This window comes from Aristolochia californica, unplaced genomic scaffold (genome assembly GCF_029961685.1).
Source record: "Aristolochia californica isolate CCGP_79_NKW_82.1479 unplaced genomic scaffold, dmAriCali1.0.hap1 SCAF_15, whole genome shotgun sequence".
Lineage (NCBI taxonomy): Eukaryota > Viridiplantae > Streptophyta > Magnoliopsida > Piperales > Aristolochiaceae > Aristolochia > Aristolochia californica.
The window spans coordinates 19,404,205-19,420,651 of record NW_027181826.1 but is presented as its reverse complement, the minus strand read 5'-3'; the positions used below and the strand labels follow the sequence as shown (position 1 = coordinate 19,420,651).

The window sequence follows — 16,447 nt, the reverse complement described above, 5'->3', positions numbered from 1 at the left end:
GAGCACGATAAGTCCATAGCAATCCTGGAGAGCCTTGAGGTACTCCTCTGAAAGGGGTTGGGAACCGCACCACTCATCGGCCCAGAAAAGAAGAGTCCTCCCTTTTCCAGGGTAGAAGGAGGTTGCAACCTTGAAGGTTGAAAGCAGCTTATAAATGGATTTCCATATTGGGGATAGACGGAGGGAAATGAGAACGTTGTTACTCAAGATTAGGCATTGTTAAGTTGGGTCAAAGGCCCATCCCAAAATGACTAGCCAACTTAGGAAACCTCTTTCCCAACTAATAAACTCAAGATCTTTGTACTCACTAATCCATGTGGGACTATTCTTTAACACTCCCCCTCACGTGTAGGCCCTCTTTTGTGACTCTACAAGTGGATAATTTTAGGTGTAGGCCCTCTTTTGTGGTTCTACAAGTGGATAGTTTAGGTGTAAGCCCTCTTTTGTGGCTCTATAAGTGGATAGTTTAAGTGTAGGCCCACATATGAGTACCTGCTCTGATACAATGTTAAGTTGGGTCCAATGCCCATCCCAAAATGACTAGCCAACTTAGGAAACCTCTTTTCCAACTAATAAACTCAAGATCTTTGTACTCACTAATCTATATGGGACTATTCCTTAACATGCATATTAGAAGCAACGTTCATGATACAAGAGGCTCAAGGAAGGAGATGGAAATACTTGTTTATTTCATAAGATAGCCCTCTTCTCATGGATAACTAATTTTATGAAGCTACTTCAGATTGAAGGACAGCAAATTGTTGGCTCAAAGCAGATTGAAGAAGAATTCATGACGTTTTATAAAGAGTTTTACACCAAAGAGCTATTAATATGTCCACAAGCTTCAAATCTAGTTCTTATTTCTCTTAGATGCTACTGCTGCAGGCAAACTAGGGGATAGGTTCACTGAAAAGGAAATCTACTCTGTGATCAAAACTTTGCACAATGATAAGGCTCTGGGCTCAGATAGATTTGGGGCTGAATTTTACGAGATGAGCTGGGATTATATGACAGAATATTATGAAAATGTTTGAAATTTTCCTTGATAGTGGGTAGTGTTGTAAAGTAGTGTTCTGCTTTTATTGCACTGTTCCCAAAAATTGATGGGGCTTCGCCTTCAACAGATTTTTGACCTATTTAGCTCCTATGTAGTGCTTACAAAATAATACTAAGGTGCTGGCTTCATGTTTCGAGAAGGCTATTGGTAGTTTCATAAGCTGTCATCAGAGTGCCTTTATTAAAAGATGTCCAATTTTGGTTACCGTGGGAATTCTGTCTTAGTTGTCTTTAAGACAGATTTCTTTGTTTTTATGTTAATTTTTGTATTTTAATTTTGTTCTGACTGTTTTTTACATATTTTTTACTTTAATTCCGCAACAGTAAAAAAAAACTTGATTCAACTAAGACTATTCTACCCTCAATTACTTCAACCTTGTATGTGTATCCCCCTTACACCCAATTTACCAATTTACATATCAGACATTTTCTATAATACACCAACATATTTTTTTATTTTATTTTGTAGTTTATTATTTTATTTTCTGCAATATCAGGATGACCCTCCAAAAATTAGGACTATCTGAGGAAGCATTGGATTCACTTGCAAAATCTTTTGATAGAAAACCTTGTGATGTTAAGGTATGTTCCATTGATCTTGTCATGCTCACTTTGGTTTGTCAGTTGTAATATATATGGAAGGAACACATAGGAGTTTTTTCCCTTTTTACTTTTCCCTAACATGTCAGCTTGCAAAGTTAGTGTAAACTTGGGTTTGGCCGTTTGCCCATTCATTTTGTGCTGGCTTTACAGAGGAATGAATCAACATCAAACATCTTATACAGGCAAGATATGAGAGTCTTCTCAAGAGAGAAAAAAGTGAGCCAGAGGGGAATGCAGATGCTCCAACAGAAGATGCATTTGCCGATAAAGATTTGGATGCAGCGTTGGATTCTTTCGACAATCTATTTTGTCGAAGATGTCTGGTTAGTTCCAGATATTATAAGGGCTTTATTAACGTGAAACTGAATAGTTTTTTCCTCATCCATAATAACCTTATTGTTCTATTTTTGTTCCGCAGGTATTTGATTGTAGGTTACATGGATGTTCTCAGGATCTAGTGTTTCCAGTAAGTTATAACTCTTAAGTGGAGCATTATCTTAATGCATATGCTTCTTAAATATATTTGTTTGCTTGTTTCAGGCAGAGAAACAACTTCCATGGAACTCCGGAGATGAGGAAAAAGGCATGCCTTGTGGTGTTCAATGCTATCGAATGGTTTGTATCTAACCGTTCTGAGACAAATTCAATTTTTCTACACGACTTCCATCATTTGTGTTTATTTCCTCATATATTATCAAGATAAATATTCTGTTAGGTCTTGAAGTCTGAAAACACTGCCGTGATCAGCTTTCCAGCAGCTGACTGTTCTGAGCATAAGCTATTCCTTGCATCTGGTAGCGGTGGCGATCGGATACCTCCTAGAAAAAAGAATGCTGGTCCCTCTCTTGGAAGAAAGCCAAAGTTTCATCAGAGTGAGAGTAGTGTTTCAAATGTGAAAGCTGTATCTGAAAGCAGTGGATCAGAAATAAGACCACACCACTCCTTATCTCCCTCGAAAGCTGGGAAGTTTGGGCTCCACAAGAAAAACAACAAAAGAGACGCAGAGAGGGTTCTTGTCTGCATGCGGAAGAGACAAAAGAAAATGGTGGCTTCTGACTCTGATTCAATTGTTAGTAGGTCCCATGCTTGGCGAAGAGACATGAAACTGAGGTCTAATTCACATAAGGCATGCAAAGATGCTATCATGTCTTCACAGAAGAAGCTACCAAAATCTCCTGTTGCTAGAAAAACTAGAAGGAAGGATTTTGCTGTTCATCATGATAAAAGTTCTAGTTCTGTTGGCGTAGAGAATGAACTAGTTGATGTAGTAACTGAAGATCCTTCTCCTCCTAGTTGTAAAGGAATCACAAGAAAAGACGAATATGTTGATGAAAACTTGTGTAAACACAAACTACTCTCTTGTGATACACAGTGGAAAACTATTGAGAAGGGCCTACTTGGAAAAGGAATAGAAATTTTTGGACGGAACAGGTCAGTTTCTCATGAATCTGTTAGGAGTTTTTCTATGAGCTTGTTCACATTGATTTTACTCTTCTGTTTTCTGGTTAAACTCTTCCAAGATACAGATGTTTATGTAGATGTCAAGTTGTTGCTCTGAATGCTATTAGTTAGCCTATTTCTTAGAGTCTAGACCTGTGCAAATCTTTGACTGGGATTGAGGACAACTGAGAACCATAGATCTGTGTTTCATGTACAAAATTAATGCTTTAGACTTCTTTGATTTTTTTTTGTCCCAATCCTTGTTATGTATGAAATTTTCAGCCCCTTTAATGTGTTATGGCCGCAAAATTCAAACAGAAGAAAGGGACGGTGTTTAAATGCGTGCATGTGGATCATCAAGGAATTTAGTGTGTATAAATATTAAACAACGTCATTTGCATGATCTCTTGCTGCCATTATATGGTATTCATTATTTGAGACTTGTAAATCATAGTGACTGGAATGCAAAGATTAACTTGTCTTTGCTGTGTTGTTGGACAGTGTCAGAAGTAGGATTTGACTTGTAGTGAACTAAAGAATTATTCCTGTAATAATCCAATCAATGATCTTTAAAACACATGGAAACATTCTTTAGTTATTATTGAAACAAATGAATTATTATTAATTTTAAACACCAAAAATAAATGAATTATCTTCATCAATGCCTTTGTTTCTGGTATTTGTAAGTCGACACATGAAGTCGAATGTGGAGTTGATGAAGTTAACAGTGGTTTTTCTTTCTGAATACTATTAGATTCGGAGCCTTGAACTGAAGATCTGTAATTCTTCTCAACTGCAATTTCAGTCTACAAATATTGTTCTGTTTGTTCTTTTAGTTTCTTTGCATTGTTGTTTTATCTTTGTGAAGTAGATTGGCAACTTGACAATGGATGTGTGGGACTAGAAAGTGAACTATTTACATTGAAGCAAAGTTCTACACAAATAGACGATCACAATGAATAAGTATTTATTAAGAAGACCAAGAACAATAAAATCATTAGTTGTCATTATGAATTCCAAATGATTCCACCAAAATCGACCAATCCGGGGTTGCCAATGGCACTTCCGTCCAAGTTGAGTTTGGGAACACCAACAGGGTTAGAACGAACATTTGGGCCACAACATGCTAGTTGAAGCGGAGGGGAGCGTTTCTGAGCGTTTCTTTTCTAGTGTAGAGCGAAGAGGATATTTGGCCAAAAATCGTGTTTAAGACCTCCACCATACTTCGGAATTTGCAATTGAAGCGACAATTGTTTCTTCTTTCCAAAGGCACTAAGGAATGTGAGCTAGACAGCAAGAGAGGAGATTTTTACCCAACTTTGGGATGTTTGCTTTCAACACCTTGAGACAAGTATAAGTGAGGTCTTAGGGAGGCAGAAGTGGATACCAATTCGGTTGAGTTGATGGGACCAGACCTTCCATGCAAATGGGCACTGGTGGAGCAAGTGGTCGACGCATTTTCCTTTAGTTTTGCAAAACGGACAAAGGACGCATTCCTCTTCGGCTTTGCAAAACAGGTAGAGGGCACAAGGAGGTAAGGTTGCCATGCTTTTGAAGGTTGTTCGTCGTTAAGATTTTGTTGAGGCACGTTATTCAGAGGAAGAATTTGACTTTTGGTGGGGCAAATAGTCTCCAAATAATTGCAGCGTCAATGAGGTTGGGGGCTGCATTCCACCCTTTGAGATAGGTGTATGCCGAGGAGACCGAGAACACACCAGTGCTGAGGAGACCGAGAACACACCATTGGTGTTTGGTATCCAGATCATCCTATCAGGAACGTGCACAGATTTTGAGTGAGCCTAGGTCCTCAATGAGGTTGCAAGCATCAAGAGCCTCGTAATCGTCAAGCCCATGACAGAAGTAGAGATTCCTGCGTCCATTGGGGCCCCAAACTTCAGCAACATTGCCGTACATTGCGTAGTGATGCTCAACAATGAGTGATAGGAAGCTGCAAGGGGCCAATTCCTCTCCACCTATCTGTTCAAAATTTGGTCTTCAACCCGCTGCCGATGAGGAGGCTAGAATTCATATCCTTTGTGAGCTGAATGCCAAGACTTCTCATGGATTTGGGCTTGCAGATGTCAGTCCAACCAACGAGGTGGTATTTGAATTCACCACTAGCTCTCCAAAGAAATTGCCTCTTCATAACTTCAATTTGGTGGTAGATCAAGGCAGAGCATGGGAGGAGGGATAAGAAATAGTTCGGAATTCCGTCGAGGTAGGACTTCAACAACACGAGCCTGCCAACTTTAGACGGTTGTCTTCCTCTCCATGTAGCCACCCACTTTTCTAATTTTGCGATCACGGGAGTCCAAATGCTTTCCGGCCATCAACTAGAGGAAGACCCAGATAGGTGCTAGGTGCAGAGCTGAGTGAGCAGCCCAGGTAGGCAGCCATATAGTTGAGCTCACCAATGTCAATGGAGTACCCCATACGAGTGGTTTTCTGCCAATTTATCTTTTGACCCGAAGATAGCTCAAAGAGGCTGAGGAGAGTTTTCATTCGTCTGACTTGCTTGAAGGTGCCTTCCCCAAAGTATAAGGTGTCATTAGCAAATTGGAGCAATGCAATGTCAAGTTTAGCTTGGTTGGAGATGGGTTGTAATCATCTTGCTCTGTTAACCGAGTATATCATGGATGATAGGTATTCAGCTATTAGGTTAAAGAAGAAAGTGGAGAGGGAATCTCCTTGCCGAGTTCCTCGGGAGCCATGGAAGAAAACACAAGAAGTTTTGTTGAGGAGGGAGTAGAAAGCTGAACGGATGCAACTTATGATCCAAAACTGCCAATGGATGCTGAATCCCATGCACTCAAGAATGTTATCAAATAGTTGCCAATTGAAGCGATCAAAAGCCTTCTCAAGGTCAAGCTTGGGGGCAAATTTGGGCAAGCTAGATCATTTGAAGTGGTCTAGGATTTTGTGCGCTCCCATGGATGAATCCAAGATGCTTCGTCCTTTCGCACGTGCGCTTTGACCCTGGTGGACAATCATTGGGAGGATTCACTTGAATCTTTGGGCAAGAAGCCAAGCAATGATTTTATAGGAGTTGGGAATGAGGTTGATTGGTCTGAAGCCTTGGGGATGCTCCATGCTGGCTTTTCTGGGGATGAGGGCGATGTAGGAGGTCTCCATGGCCTGATAAGTGATACTGTTTTAGTGGAAGTTGTGGATCATGGCGATAAGATCATCCTTGATGATTGACAAACAACTTCTATAAAATTTTCGTTGAAGCTGTGGGACCAGGGGCACAATCAAGGGCAGCAACTTCAATTTCTTTGGGGGAGAAGGGTAGCTCCAATAGTCCAGCAACGCAGGGGGAGATTCTGGAGAGCTGGATATGTTGTAGCTTGGGCTGGTTGGTGCACTCCTCCGAGTATAAATCTGTGAAGAGTCTAAATTTGTGACGAGTCTTATGAGAGCAACAATAATGAAGTCTCTATTCGAAGTTACTTCATTGTTAATGCATAGAGAAGTAACTCGGTTAGTCCTTCTACTGGCTGATGCAACAGAGTGAAAAAACTTAGTATTTTTGTTGCCCTTAGTTAGCCACTTGAAGTGAGCATGCTGTTCCCATTGGATCTGTCACTAAAGCTGTGTTTGGAACACAAAAAGTGAAGAGAAAAGAAAAGAAAGAGAAAGAGAAAGAGAAGAAAAAAAAGAGATTTCTTTTATCTTATTTGGGTGCCCATGGAAAATGTGAGAGAAAATGAAAGAGAAATATAGTTTCTCTTGTTTCGATAACTCTCTGCCCTTTTCTTTTCTTTTCTTTTCTGTGGGTTCCAAATAGGTCCTAAGGGAAAATTGAAATTTGGTTTAGAGAGAAATGCGAGTAGAAAATTCAGTGGGAGTGAGGAACCTTAGTTCTCAACACCGTCGAGGTTGGCAATTTGGGACATGAGAGATACTTTCTCTGCTCGACTAGTAGTTGTTGTTTCATTAAGGGCAGTTTCGAAATTTTACTCTTGTATCGTTGTTGCCCTAATTTTCTCTTTATAATTGAGGGGCGTTGCCATTAGGGTTTTAATCATCTTAATCCGAAGAACATCTTGAGTTGCAACCCGAGAGGTTAGAGAGAAACACCTGTAAGTGTGCGATTTCTCTTGTAAACTATTTTATCTTCATAGTGGATTACTGTTGTGGCGGAAGATAGGACGTAGTCTCAGCTTGAGGCGAACCTGTATAAATCTTGTTATTTGTTTTCGTGCTTGCTTTTCCTTTCTTCCGCAATTATTATTATTGTTCTCGATAGTTTGGAATTAGAGCGTTTAATTCCTAACACCGAGGACCAAACCTTGAGGTTGGACTTTTTAGGAGATTCAGTTTGTAAGGGAAGTTCTAGTTGGGGGTTGCTCATGATTGAGGTTGTTCCACCAGCCCATGAGAAGAGGAATAAAATCTTTCTCAAGTAGCCAATAATTTTCAAATCGAAATGGCTTGGCACCCCAACATCCAAATTTTGTGTCCAGCTGGATTGGCCAGTGGTTGCATCCAACATAATTTGAGATCCATCCCACTAGCGTTGTCGTAGAGCCTAAGTTAGTCACCATTTGTAAGGAATCTGTCAAGCTTGGAAAAGACATGCCGCTACTGTCCGTTTAACCAGGGGAATGCTTTCCCAATGAGGTTGATTTCTTCTAGCTTGCAATTGCCAATGAAGTAAGCAAATGCCCTCATTGAGGATGATTTTTTGTTTGGGGGGGGGGGGGGACTTTTCATTGCTAAAGCGAATGATATTAAAGTATCTAGCCAGTAGCCAAGGGTGCTGCCAGAGTTGAAAGAGGCCAAGAAGCTTGTCCCAGAATCCCGGATGGTCTCTGTATTGTGTGGGGCTATTTACACCAGCAAGGTACCAAAGAATGCCAGAGTATTTTTCCTGGAGATGGAGACCAATGGAGTGGATGCCAAAGCAAGCGTTGACAATGTCAATGGAGTTGGAATCCCAGAGGATATGGATACCCCTTGAGTGCCAGTTGCATTGACTGACAACAGTTTGCTTGAGGTTGGCAGCTGCTCAGATCTTGCGCGGTCGAATGGTCCATGACTTGTGCCTTTGTCTCTTGGCGGATGACAATGGAGGTGTTACTAGTGGAAAGGATATTTCTTATGTGGTTCGGGTACTTTGGGTGCCGATTCCTTCGACATTCCAAGTAGTAATGATCATTTTTTCTTGGATTTTGGGATTCCCTCATCTTTGTCAACCCCTGAAAGTTTTCCTTTGTACACAACTCCCATGATTTTGGCTAGCTCCATCATTTATTACCTATTATTTTCATCATATTTATGTTCCTCTGATTGAAGTTCAGCAACAAGTCTATGGAATCTCTTTCCCGACAGGGGAACGGAAATCCAACCAGTGGTGGGATTGACAGGGTATTGCTATGGTTTACTGGATTTTCTGTGGAGGATTCTCCTGGGTTGACCTCTTCCTTTCTTTGGTAAGTAGCCAGCAGGGGAGGGGAGGAATTGTCCGGGTAGTCATAGTGAGGATTGGTAGATGAAGCTTAGTTGGGAGACAATTGGTTGTGGGGTGGAGGATTCATTGTCAGATTGATGTAGTGGGGAGGAAGGTGGGTTGGGGGGGTTGGGGGGGGGGGGGGGGGGGGCGCATTCATTCTAGAATTGGTAAGGCAAGGGGGATGCTTTTTTGGATTGCATGTGGTGTTTATATGTGAAAGGAAACTGGCTGATGGGTTTAGGGGGTTTGACTTGTCAGTTATGGATGAGGTTGATGCCAGGCATTGAGAGAGGCTTCTCTCGTGACCCGTCCAGTGGTTGGTGAGGTGATAGGTGAATGGCACATTAGAATGGTCCTTGCCATGCTGTTTGGTGGTTGGGGAATCATCTTCATGGGTGGTCGGCAGCCGACAAAAGTTGTTTTGTTGACTAGAAAAAAGTCTGTTGCAGTTTGTGTAAGGTATGCTGGCAGTTGTGCAATTAGGATGTGAATCAGACTGGTTAATAGGGCTGGGATTGCTTTTTGCTCTTGGCAAAAGGTTTCTTGGTTCATGTGTTGCTGAGGGGGAGTGGGTGGGGGACACTTGTACCAGGTGTAGGTGTTGGTGGCTGCACAGTCAAGCTGGCAGTTGGAGTGGTTGGAGCAGGTTTTTGAATTTTGAAATTAAGGTTGAGGCTGTGTCAGATGGAGGGAGTGACGTAAATGAGTCACAATCATCATTGCCCAGGTTGGGCAGCAGGCAACAGGTGGAGTCGATGCGGTACTGAGTGGCCGAGTTACCAGCAGGAGTGTAGGCTTGGTATTGTCGTCCTGAAGTGGTGCTCTAGTTGGTCAGGCTCCATCTAGTGCTGAGCTCTTCAAAGAGGATCTTGATCCAAAAAATTGGGTTGCCAGTAACAAGTTTTAGAAATTTGTTTCTGGTCCAAATGCTGATCTGGGTGATGAAAATTCTGTCGTAGTGGAGTTGGTCATTTGGGCAGTGATATTTTCCAGTTTTTCCATTTTTCTTGAGATGTTGACAATGTTTTCCATTGTCTGATGGCTCCAAGCAGGCCACAGATGGAGACCCATTGCCCGAAGGAGCACTTAGTCGTGGCTGGTGCCCATTCTTTCGTTCCTTCCTTTTGTTTCCCAATCGCTGTTGTTCGCTACGTCTCTCTCTCCCTCTCGCTTGTCCCTCCTGCCTTCGCTCTCTCACTCACTCTCCTGCTAGCCATCACATTGAATAAGTAAACAAAAGTTAAATACAGAATGCATCTTTTTATATTGTGGTATCATGTTTTTCTTCTTAAGCAAGTCTTCTATCATACAGATAGGGCCACATGATTAGTTTGTCGAAAGTATTGTTTAACTAGAAATTATATAAAATAGTTAGCATGTATCCAGGATTCATTATCATACTAAATAGATTTCATCATGGGTTGCTTTGTACTTCAAGCAACTATGTAAAGGAGTTGGTAAGTTTTAAGGGGAACCTAACTGAGGACAGATTTTGAAATTCCGAATTTGATCTCAATTGCTTAGATACAGTATTCATATTTACTCGTAAAACTAGTTTCTTATGTCAAATTCCAACCACTGTGTACATGTAAAGCAGTCGAACAGTTTGTTGTTAACTTTTTGAAGCTCTTAATGAACATGTTGAACTTTAAGAACAGGGCATTCTGTGACCAAAATTGTCTGATCTGAAAATTTGAGTTTCTAACATAGTTTTGACACTTGAGAAGGAGAAAACCCATAGTATTTCAGGTTAGCATCAATTTCATATGTTTATGTCAATATTAAGAAATTTTAATACTAAATAAAATGACTTTTAAATTGCATTGCACCTTTTAGATTGTATATGAAGTTTTTTTTCCCTTTTCTGCTGCATGTTTTTATTGTTTTGCCAATCATTTATTCTATGAGATGCATTAGTGCTTATCTTTTTCTTGCATTTAGTCAGCTTTTTAAGTTTGATTTGCATCAATTTCTAAATTTTTTCCTATGTTTTATTAATGACATCTCTAACGAAATTCTCAACAGAGTATCTCAAAAAATCTGAATTAGATTGGAATTCCCATTGAAATACAGTTTCGGCTCTTAAATTCCAGTAGTTGAATATCAGTTGGAGCATTTTAATTCTTAACCTAACTTTGCTGTCTGAGCAGCTGTTTAATTGCTAGAAACCTATTGAATGGTATGAAAACATGCCTGGAGGTTTCACAATATATGCGTTACAGTGAAAGTACATTATCATGTCAAACTGGTGATGGTGCAAATTCCCATATTGATGGCAGTTCTCAGGTTGAGTGTACTCATACCATGGTTGGTAGTTTTCTGAACATCTTACTTTGTTACCTGATTTAGCTAACTTGGTAGTCAAGAAATGACTCTCCTTTGGGGAATAAATTTCAGGGTACTGAATTACGCACAAGATCAAGGTTTGTACGTAGGAGGGGAAGAGTGCGTAGGTTGAAGTACACTTGGAAATCTGCTGGCTATCATTCCATTAGGAAACGAATTACTGAGAGGAAGGATCAACCATGTCGGCAGTATACACCTTGTGGCTGTCAGTCTGCTTGTGGGAAGCAGTGCACTTGTCTCTTAAATGGCACTTGCTGCGAGAAATACTGTGGGTAAGCCTTTTAACTTTGTTCCTTAGCAGTGTCATAGAGCTCATCATGCTACTAATGCACATGTAGGGCTGAACAAAAAAAAAATGCATATGATGGGAGAGAATGTCATGCCGGCCCTAGATGTGACAAAATCCTTCGATGAGAAAATGGTGGTGTTATCCATTGGTTGTTTTTTGATTGCACATTTCTCATGGGCAAATGCCTAGGCTGGTGCTCTGGTCATTGAAGGAGTTTCTTGTCCAAAGCTCTTTATCTGATGGTTCTTTGTGATACAGTTTTTCTATAACTCGTCTAATTAATGTCTTTTATTGTCTATTTTAATCATTTATTCTTTAATTTTTCATGCTAATTTGTGTATTTTCTTCTTGCATGTTAGTTCTCAATAAGACAACTAGTAATCTTTTTAGTTTCTTCCAAACAGGTGCCCAAAGAGTTGTAAGAATCGTTTCAGAGGCTGTCATTGTGCTAAGAGTCAATGTCGAAGTCGTCAGTGCCCCTGCTTTGCTGCTGATAGAGAATGTGATCCAGATGTGTGTAGAAACTGCTGGGTTGGGTAAGGTTCTGATTGCCAATTCATTTATGTTTTGCTTATGATCATTCAAGTGCAGTGGCATATTGACAATCAATGAAATAGGTATTTACACATAATCGTTCTGAAAAATCAAGAAAATTACACTCATGCTCTTAGCATCAATTTTCTTCAACAAAATTTGCCAGGATGTATAATTAGATTTTTTTTCTAGTGGCATACAAATAGATGTTATACCTTTTTTTTTGAAAAGCAAGAGTGATTTTATTACAAAATAGACATTATACCTTAACAAATAGGTATTTTGTCTTTCTTGAATATGGATTGTGTGACTGCTGTCAATGGCCGGGCCTTTTGGGTGGGTCCTATATCAGATGTGCTACCCTTAGCAGAATCTTGAGGTATTATAAAAATGTTTTATAGGCGGTTATCTGATCTCCAGTAAGTTAACTTGCAGAAATGGAAATCAAGATCATAGACTTTTCTGTCTAGCACATTTTTAAGGAGTATGTTGGGATTGCAGCTACGTGGTTGGGGGGGAGGAGTGTGTTTTAAAAACACGATCTTGCCCACATACATCTCTGCTGCCTTCACTATATGGTAGTGAAAATTACCCTGTCCCACACTAGGTTGGGAAAACATTCCCAGTCTACTTCATGGAGGGGTTGAGAAACCAATCCCATGCCCATCCCTTTAGTATTGTGTTTTCTTCTGTTTCTTTTTGTCATTTGACTCCAAAATGAAACATAAAAAGATAAAAAGATAAAAAAAACTTCATAGAATTTTTTGAACTTTGTTTTTGAAAAATGACACTTCCCTGCAGAGAGATCCAAAAGGGCTATAGACAAAAATAACACAAAAGAAAATCAACGTGTTTTAGATTTTTTTCTTTCTTTGTTCTTTTTGATATATTTTATTTTATTTTTTAGTCTGTCCCTCTTTATTTCTTTTGTATTTAGAAAACAATAAAAACATAATGGACCTGCGTTTTTTTCATCTATTAATGCTGCCATAATAATTCAAACTTTCACGCTTTATTTTAAATATTGAAAAGGCCTCGTTTTTTAAATGAATGTTGATTAAGTTGGTAAGGAGCAAAAAGAACAAATCTACAGGAAGTCCTCCTCTATAAGATTTTCCTGATGTGTATAATGGCAATTGTGCTCATGTAGAATTTAAGATTATGTCATTTAAAAAAAAAAGAATTTTAGATTATGGTTTGAAGTAGAGAGGAATTGAGAAGATTGAGGGAACGGAAGAAGAGTTTTCTCAGATTAAAAGAGAGTTGTGGGTAATGCTCAATCCCCCTCTCTCACATCTGACTTACTTAAGTAAAAATTCTACTACAGAATGCTCGTCTGTTTATTAAATCAGATTTATCTTATTTCTAAGAACATAAACTGTAAACTAACAATATGAGAAGAAGCATGAGTGCCCTAGATATGAGAGATGGCATATTACCAAACTATCCCTAAGTACAAATGACCAATGATATTTCTGTCCATTACTATACCAACTAGACGTTGAAAGTGGGTCTTGTCTTTTAATACAAAACTTTGTTCATCATGTAGGTGTGGTGATGGTTCTCTAGGTGGACCTTCTCAAAGAGGTGATAACTATGAATGCAGAAACATGAAGCTTCTTCTTAAACAACAACAGAGGGTAAATTTCTTTTCTGACGTCTGTTTCAGTTTATCTTGTTTGTACTTGTTCAATTTATACCTTATACTGAGATATTGTCGAAAAAGTACTAGTGTGACTGGAGAGAGTTTGATGTTCTTTAGTAAACTTAAGAGATACACCTTGAGAAGTAGCCTCTCTTCATCATTTGGCAAGTAGTTTTAAAGCTTTATATCCTATGAAAACATGTGGAGCAGTGGTTGGAGATTAATGGTTTGATTACATTTCAAGATGATGCTTAATCACATATAAAACTTACAAGAATACTTTTTCGAGAAAAACTGATGTATGTTTATCTGGCTTATATTTTCCCGTAAAATCACCGAAATCCGGGAGATAGTCGGCTTGAAAAAGTTAGTTATAGCCATGTCAGTCCTTTCTGAAAATAATATTAAAAATCTCCCATCTAATTTTGATACTCCCTGGAAATTATGGTGCCAAAGGTTATTGCACCAAGTAAGATAAGTTACAGATTAAAATTATTTTTATTATTTAACACCAACTCATAATAGCTACTGTATTGGACATTCAAAATCCCAGTCAGGTTGTAATGAAACGGAGAGATGTATTTACCCTGCAGCATAGCATGTTTTGAAAGCTTTATAACTAAATATTCTTGCAGTTTATGGGGTTAGATTGATACTTAGGAGTGCAGTCCAGTCCCTTTGATTTGATGAATTTGTAGATCCTTCTTAAAATGACATCAAGAAAAAAGTATAACTTTATTGATGCAGCATGATAGTTTAGATTAAGGAATAACTAAGTTGAATGCTTTCTCGAGAGTATGGTAACCTTGATTTTAACAAATGAGAAAAGTACAAATATGATTCATGTTTTAACTCGGTAAAACTTAAAGGACAAAAGTAGGGTTTATACAGCTATTCAAAAAATAGCAAATAACGAAAAAAATGCTATTGATAAGTTTGTCCATGAGAGAACAAAAACCTGAACTTCATTCAATAGCAAAAGAGTAATTTCTGTGATACACATGAGGTCCTTTTATGGGCATACAACCAACAAAATAGTAAACTCCTATGCTGTTCACAATAAGAAATAAAGTCAAATTATAACTTTCTAAATCTACATCTACTTGCTGGAAAGGAAATCCAAAGCAGGAAAGTACTAATATATAGATTTGTCGTCTTTAGGCTGCTCTATTTTAGAAACAATGACCCACCTTTAACAGGATACTACTTTTAAAAGAAGATTTTCTAATTGAAACTTTTAGCCAAAATGGCAAATTACGGATTGATAATTCCCTTAAAATATAAACAACAAGTTACTTTCTAATAGAACTTCTAATTTCATCAAAGCTTCAAACAGACAATCTAGAGAGCTTTTCTGATGTAGGATTTTATTTTCTTGAAACTGTGTCTAAAATAAGAAGTTCAAGCATCTTTAAATTGAGTTTTCTTTTTCTTCTTCTTTCATAAACTTGAGAGATTTTGGGTGATCTCGTCTTTAGATATTCTTCAGCTACATCTTTTACATTAGAAAGTGCTGCATCATGTATCCATCTCAATGACACTGTTAAGTCAATTGTGGGGGCTTTTCTTAATTCAAGGTCTTGGGTAACAGTCTTGCCACGTTTTGGAGGTAACTCTTGGAGATAAAATGAAAAGGAAAATTATTTATACGTCAACAAGGGTTAATTATATATTTACACTGTGCAGGTCTTATTAGGAAAATCAGATGTTTCTGGCTGGGGAGCTTTCTTAAAGGTAGTTTACTAATACTGGTAACTTGTGCTTTATTTTCACTTGCTAAGCAATTGTCAATGAATCTCCAGAATAGTGTTAACAAACATGAATACCTGGGAGAATATACTGGTGAATTAATCTCACACAGAGAAGCTGACAAGCGCGGAAAGATTTATGATCGGGAGAATTCATCATTTCTTTTTAATCTAAATGATCAGGTACTTTTTATATCTTTAGTGCGGTCTGTGCAACTGATAGAATGGTAGAATTATTCTGACAGTGATGTGCATGCAGTTTGTCCTTGATGCTTATAGGAAGGGTGACAAGCTGAAGTTTGCTAATCATTCACCTGATCCTAACTGTTATGCCAAGGTTCTCTCTCTCTCTCTCTCTCTCTCTCTCTAGTTACCATGTGCCAATAAAATGGAAAAGAAGCAACTATTTCAGTCAGTCGGTTTGTCAACTTGGTCAAGCCTATTTTGTTGCCTCAAAATTTGGTTTTGAACCACTGGCACTGTTCTGAGGTCTCTGGTTCACTTCTCTTCTCTAAATAGAAAATTCCATAATAAACTTGCAAGATCTTCTTTCATTTTGGGCATTGACTCATGTGGAACGGTTATAAATTTCACTCCTAATGGATGTCAGGTGATTATGGTAGCTGGTGACCATAGAGTTGGAATATTTGCAAAAGAAAAGATAAATTCTGGGGAGGAGCTCTTTTATGATTATCGCTATGAGCCAGACCGTGCACCAGCTTGGGCAAAGAAGCCTGAAGCACCTGGCGTTAAGAAGGATGATCTACCTACTTCTACAGGTCGGGCAAAGAAACTTGCATGAACATGTACCTACTTCCACGGGTCAGCAAAGAACCTTGAATGATTAACTGATATGGGTCCTTGTAGTCTCAGTCCCAGTTAGCAAACATTCTTTTCTGCCACCATTTTGTACCATTCCTAGGCGTTGGAACACTGCTTTCCTGCCCCGGGCCTGACAAAAGATACATAGGAGCAGATGAAGGTGGGGGTGGGTTTATTCTTGCATGGATTGTTTTACTTCATTTAACCCATGGCAATCCATGGAATTGCAGTTTCATTTCTTCATTTCCTTGCAAAAGACTTGCTTGTTGGGTTAGACTGGATTGAACCTTTCCTTTGTGGCCACTACGGCTGTCATTTAATCCATTAACATCTTGTTCTATCGGGTTCCTTTGTGGTTCAGTTCTTGCACAGAGTGCCAAAACTCATGATAAAAATTAATTAGCTCATTCATGTGCAAAGTGCACACCTGATTAACACACTTTCAAACATTACTACATGGAAAATTAATCGAAAGGAGAATCTTAACTCTTTTAAGCACTCAACTATTT

General features: G+C 38.9%; 1 protein-coding gene across 4 annotated transcripts in view; it reads left to right on the top strand.

Moving 5' to 3' along the window:
* Positions 1-16,214, top strand: part of LOC137951418 (histone-lysine N-methyltransferase CLF) — a 34,312-nt gene extending 18,098 nt beyond the window's left edge. For 3 of the 4 annotated variants that reach the window (XM_068798064.1, XM_068798063.1, XM_068798066.1), the window contains exons 5-17: positions 1,554-1,638; positions 1,842-1,982; positions 2,078-2,125; positions 2,200-2,274; positions 2,375-3,090; positions 10,705-10,861; positions 10,952-11,172; positions 11,594-11,725; positions 13,273-13,363; positions 15,055-15,102; positions 15,171-15,299; positions 15,376-15,453; positions 15,727-16,214. In XM_068798064.1, the coding sequence (XP_068654165.1) occupies positions 1,554-1,638; positions 1,842-1,982; positions 2,078-2,125; positions 2,200-2,274; positions 2,375-3,090; positions 10,705-10,861; positions 10,952-11,172; positions 11,594-11,725; positions 13,273-13,363; positions 15,055-15,102; positions 15,171-15,299; positions 15,376-15,453; positions 15,727-15,918 (2,113 nt within the window). In that variant the 3' untranslated portion in view covers positions 15,919-16,214. The remainder of the gene's footprint in view (positions 1-1,553; positions 1,639-1,841; positions 1,983-2,077; positions 2,126-2,199; positions 2,275-2,374; positions 3,091-10,704; positions 10,862-10,951; positions 11,173-11,593; positions 11,726-13,272; positions 13,364-15,054; positions 15,103-15,170; positions 15,300-15,375; positions 15,454-15,726) is intronic. The other variant, XM_068798065.1, reaches the window with a different exon arrangement.
* Positions 16,215-16,447: the final 233 nt, after the last annotated feature.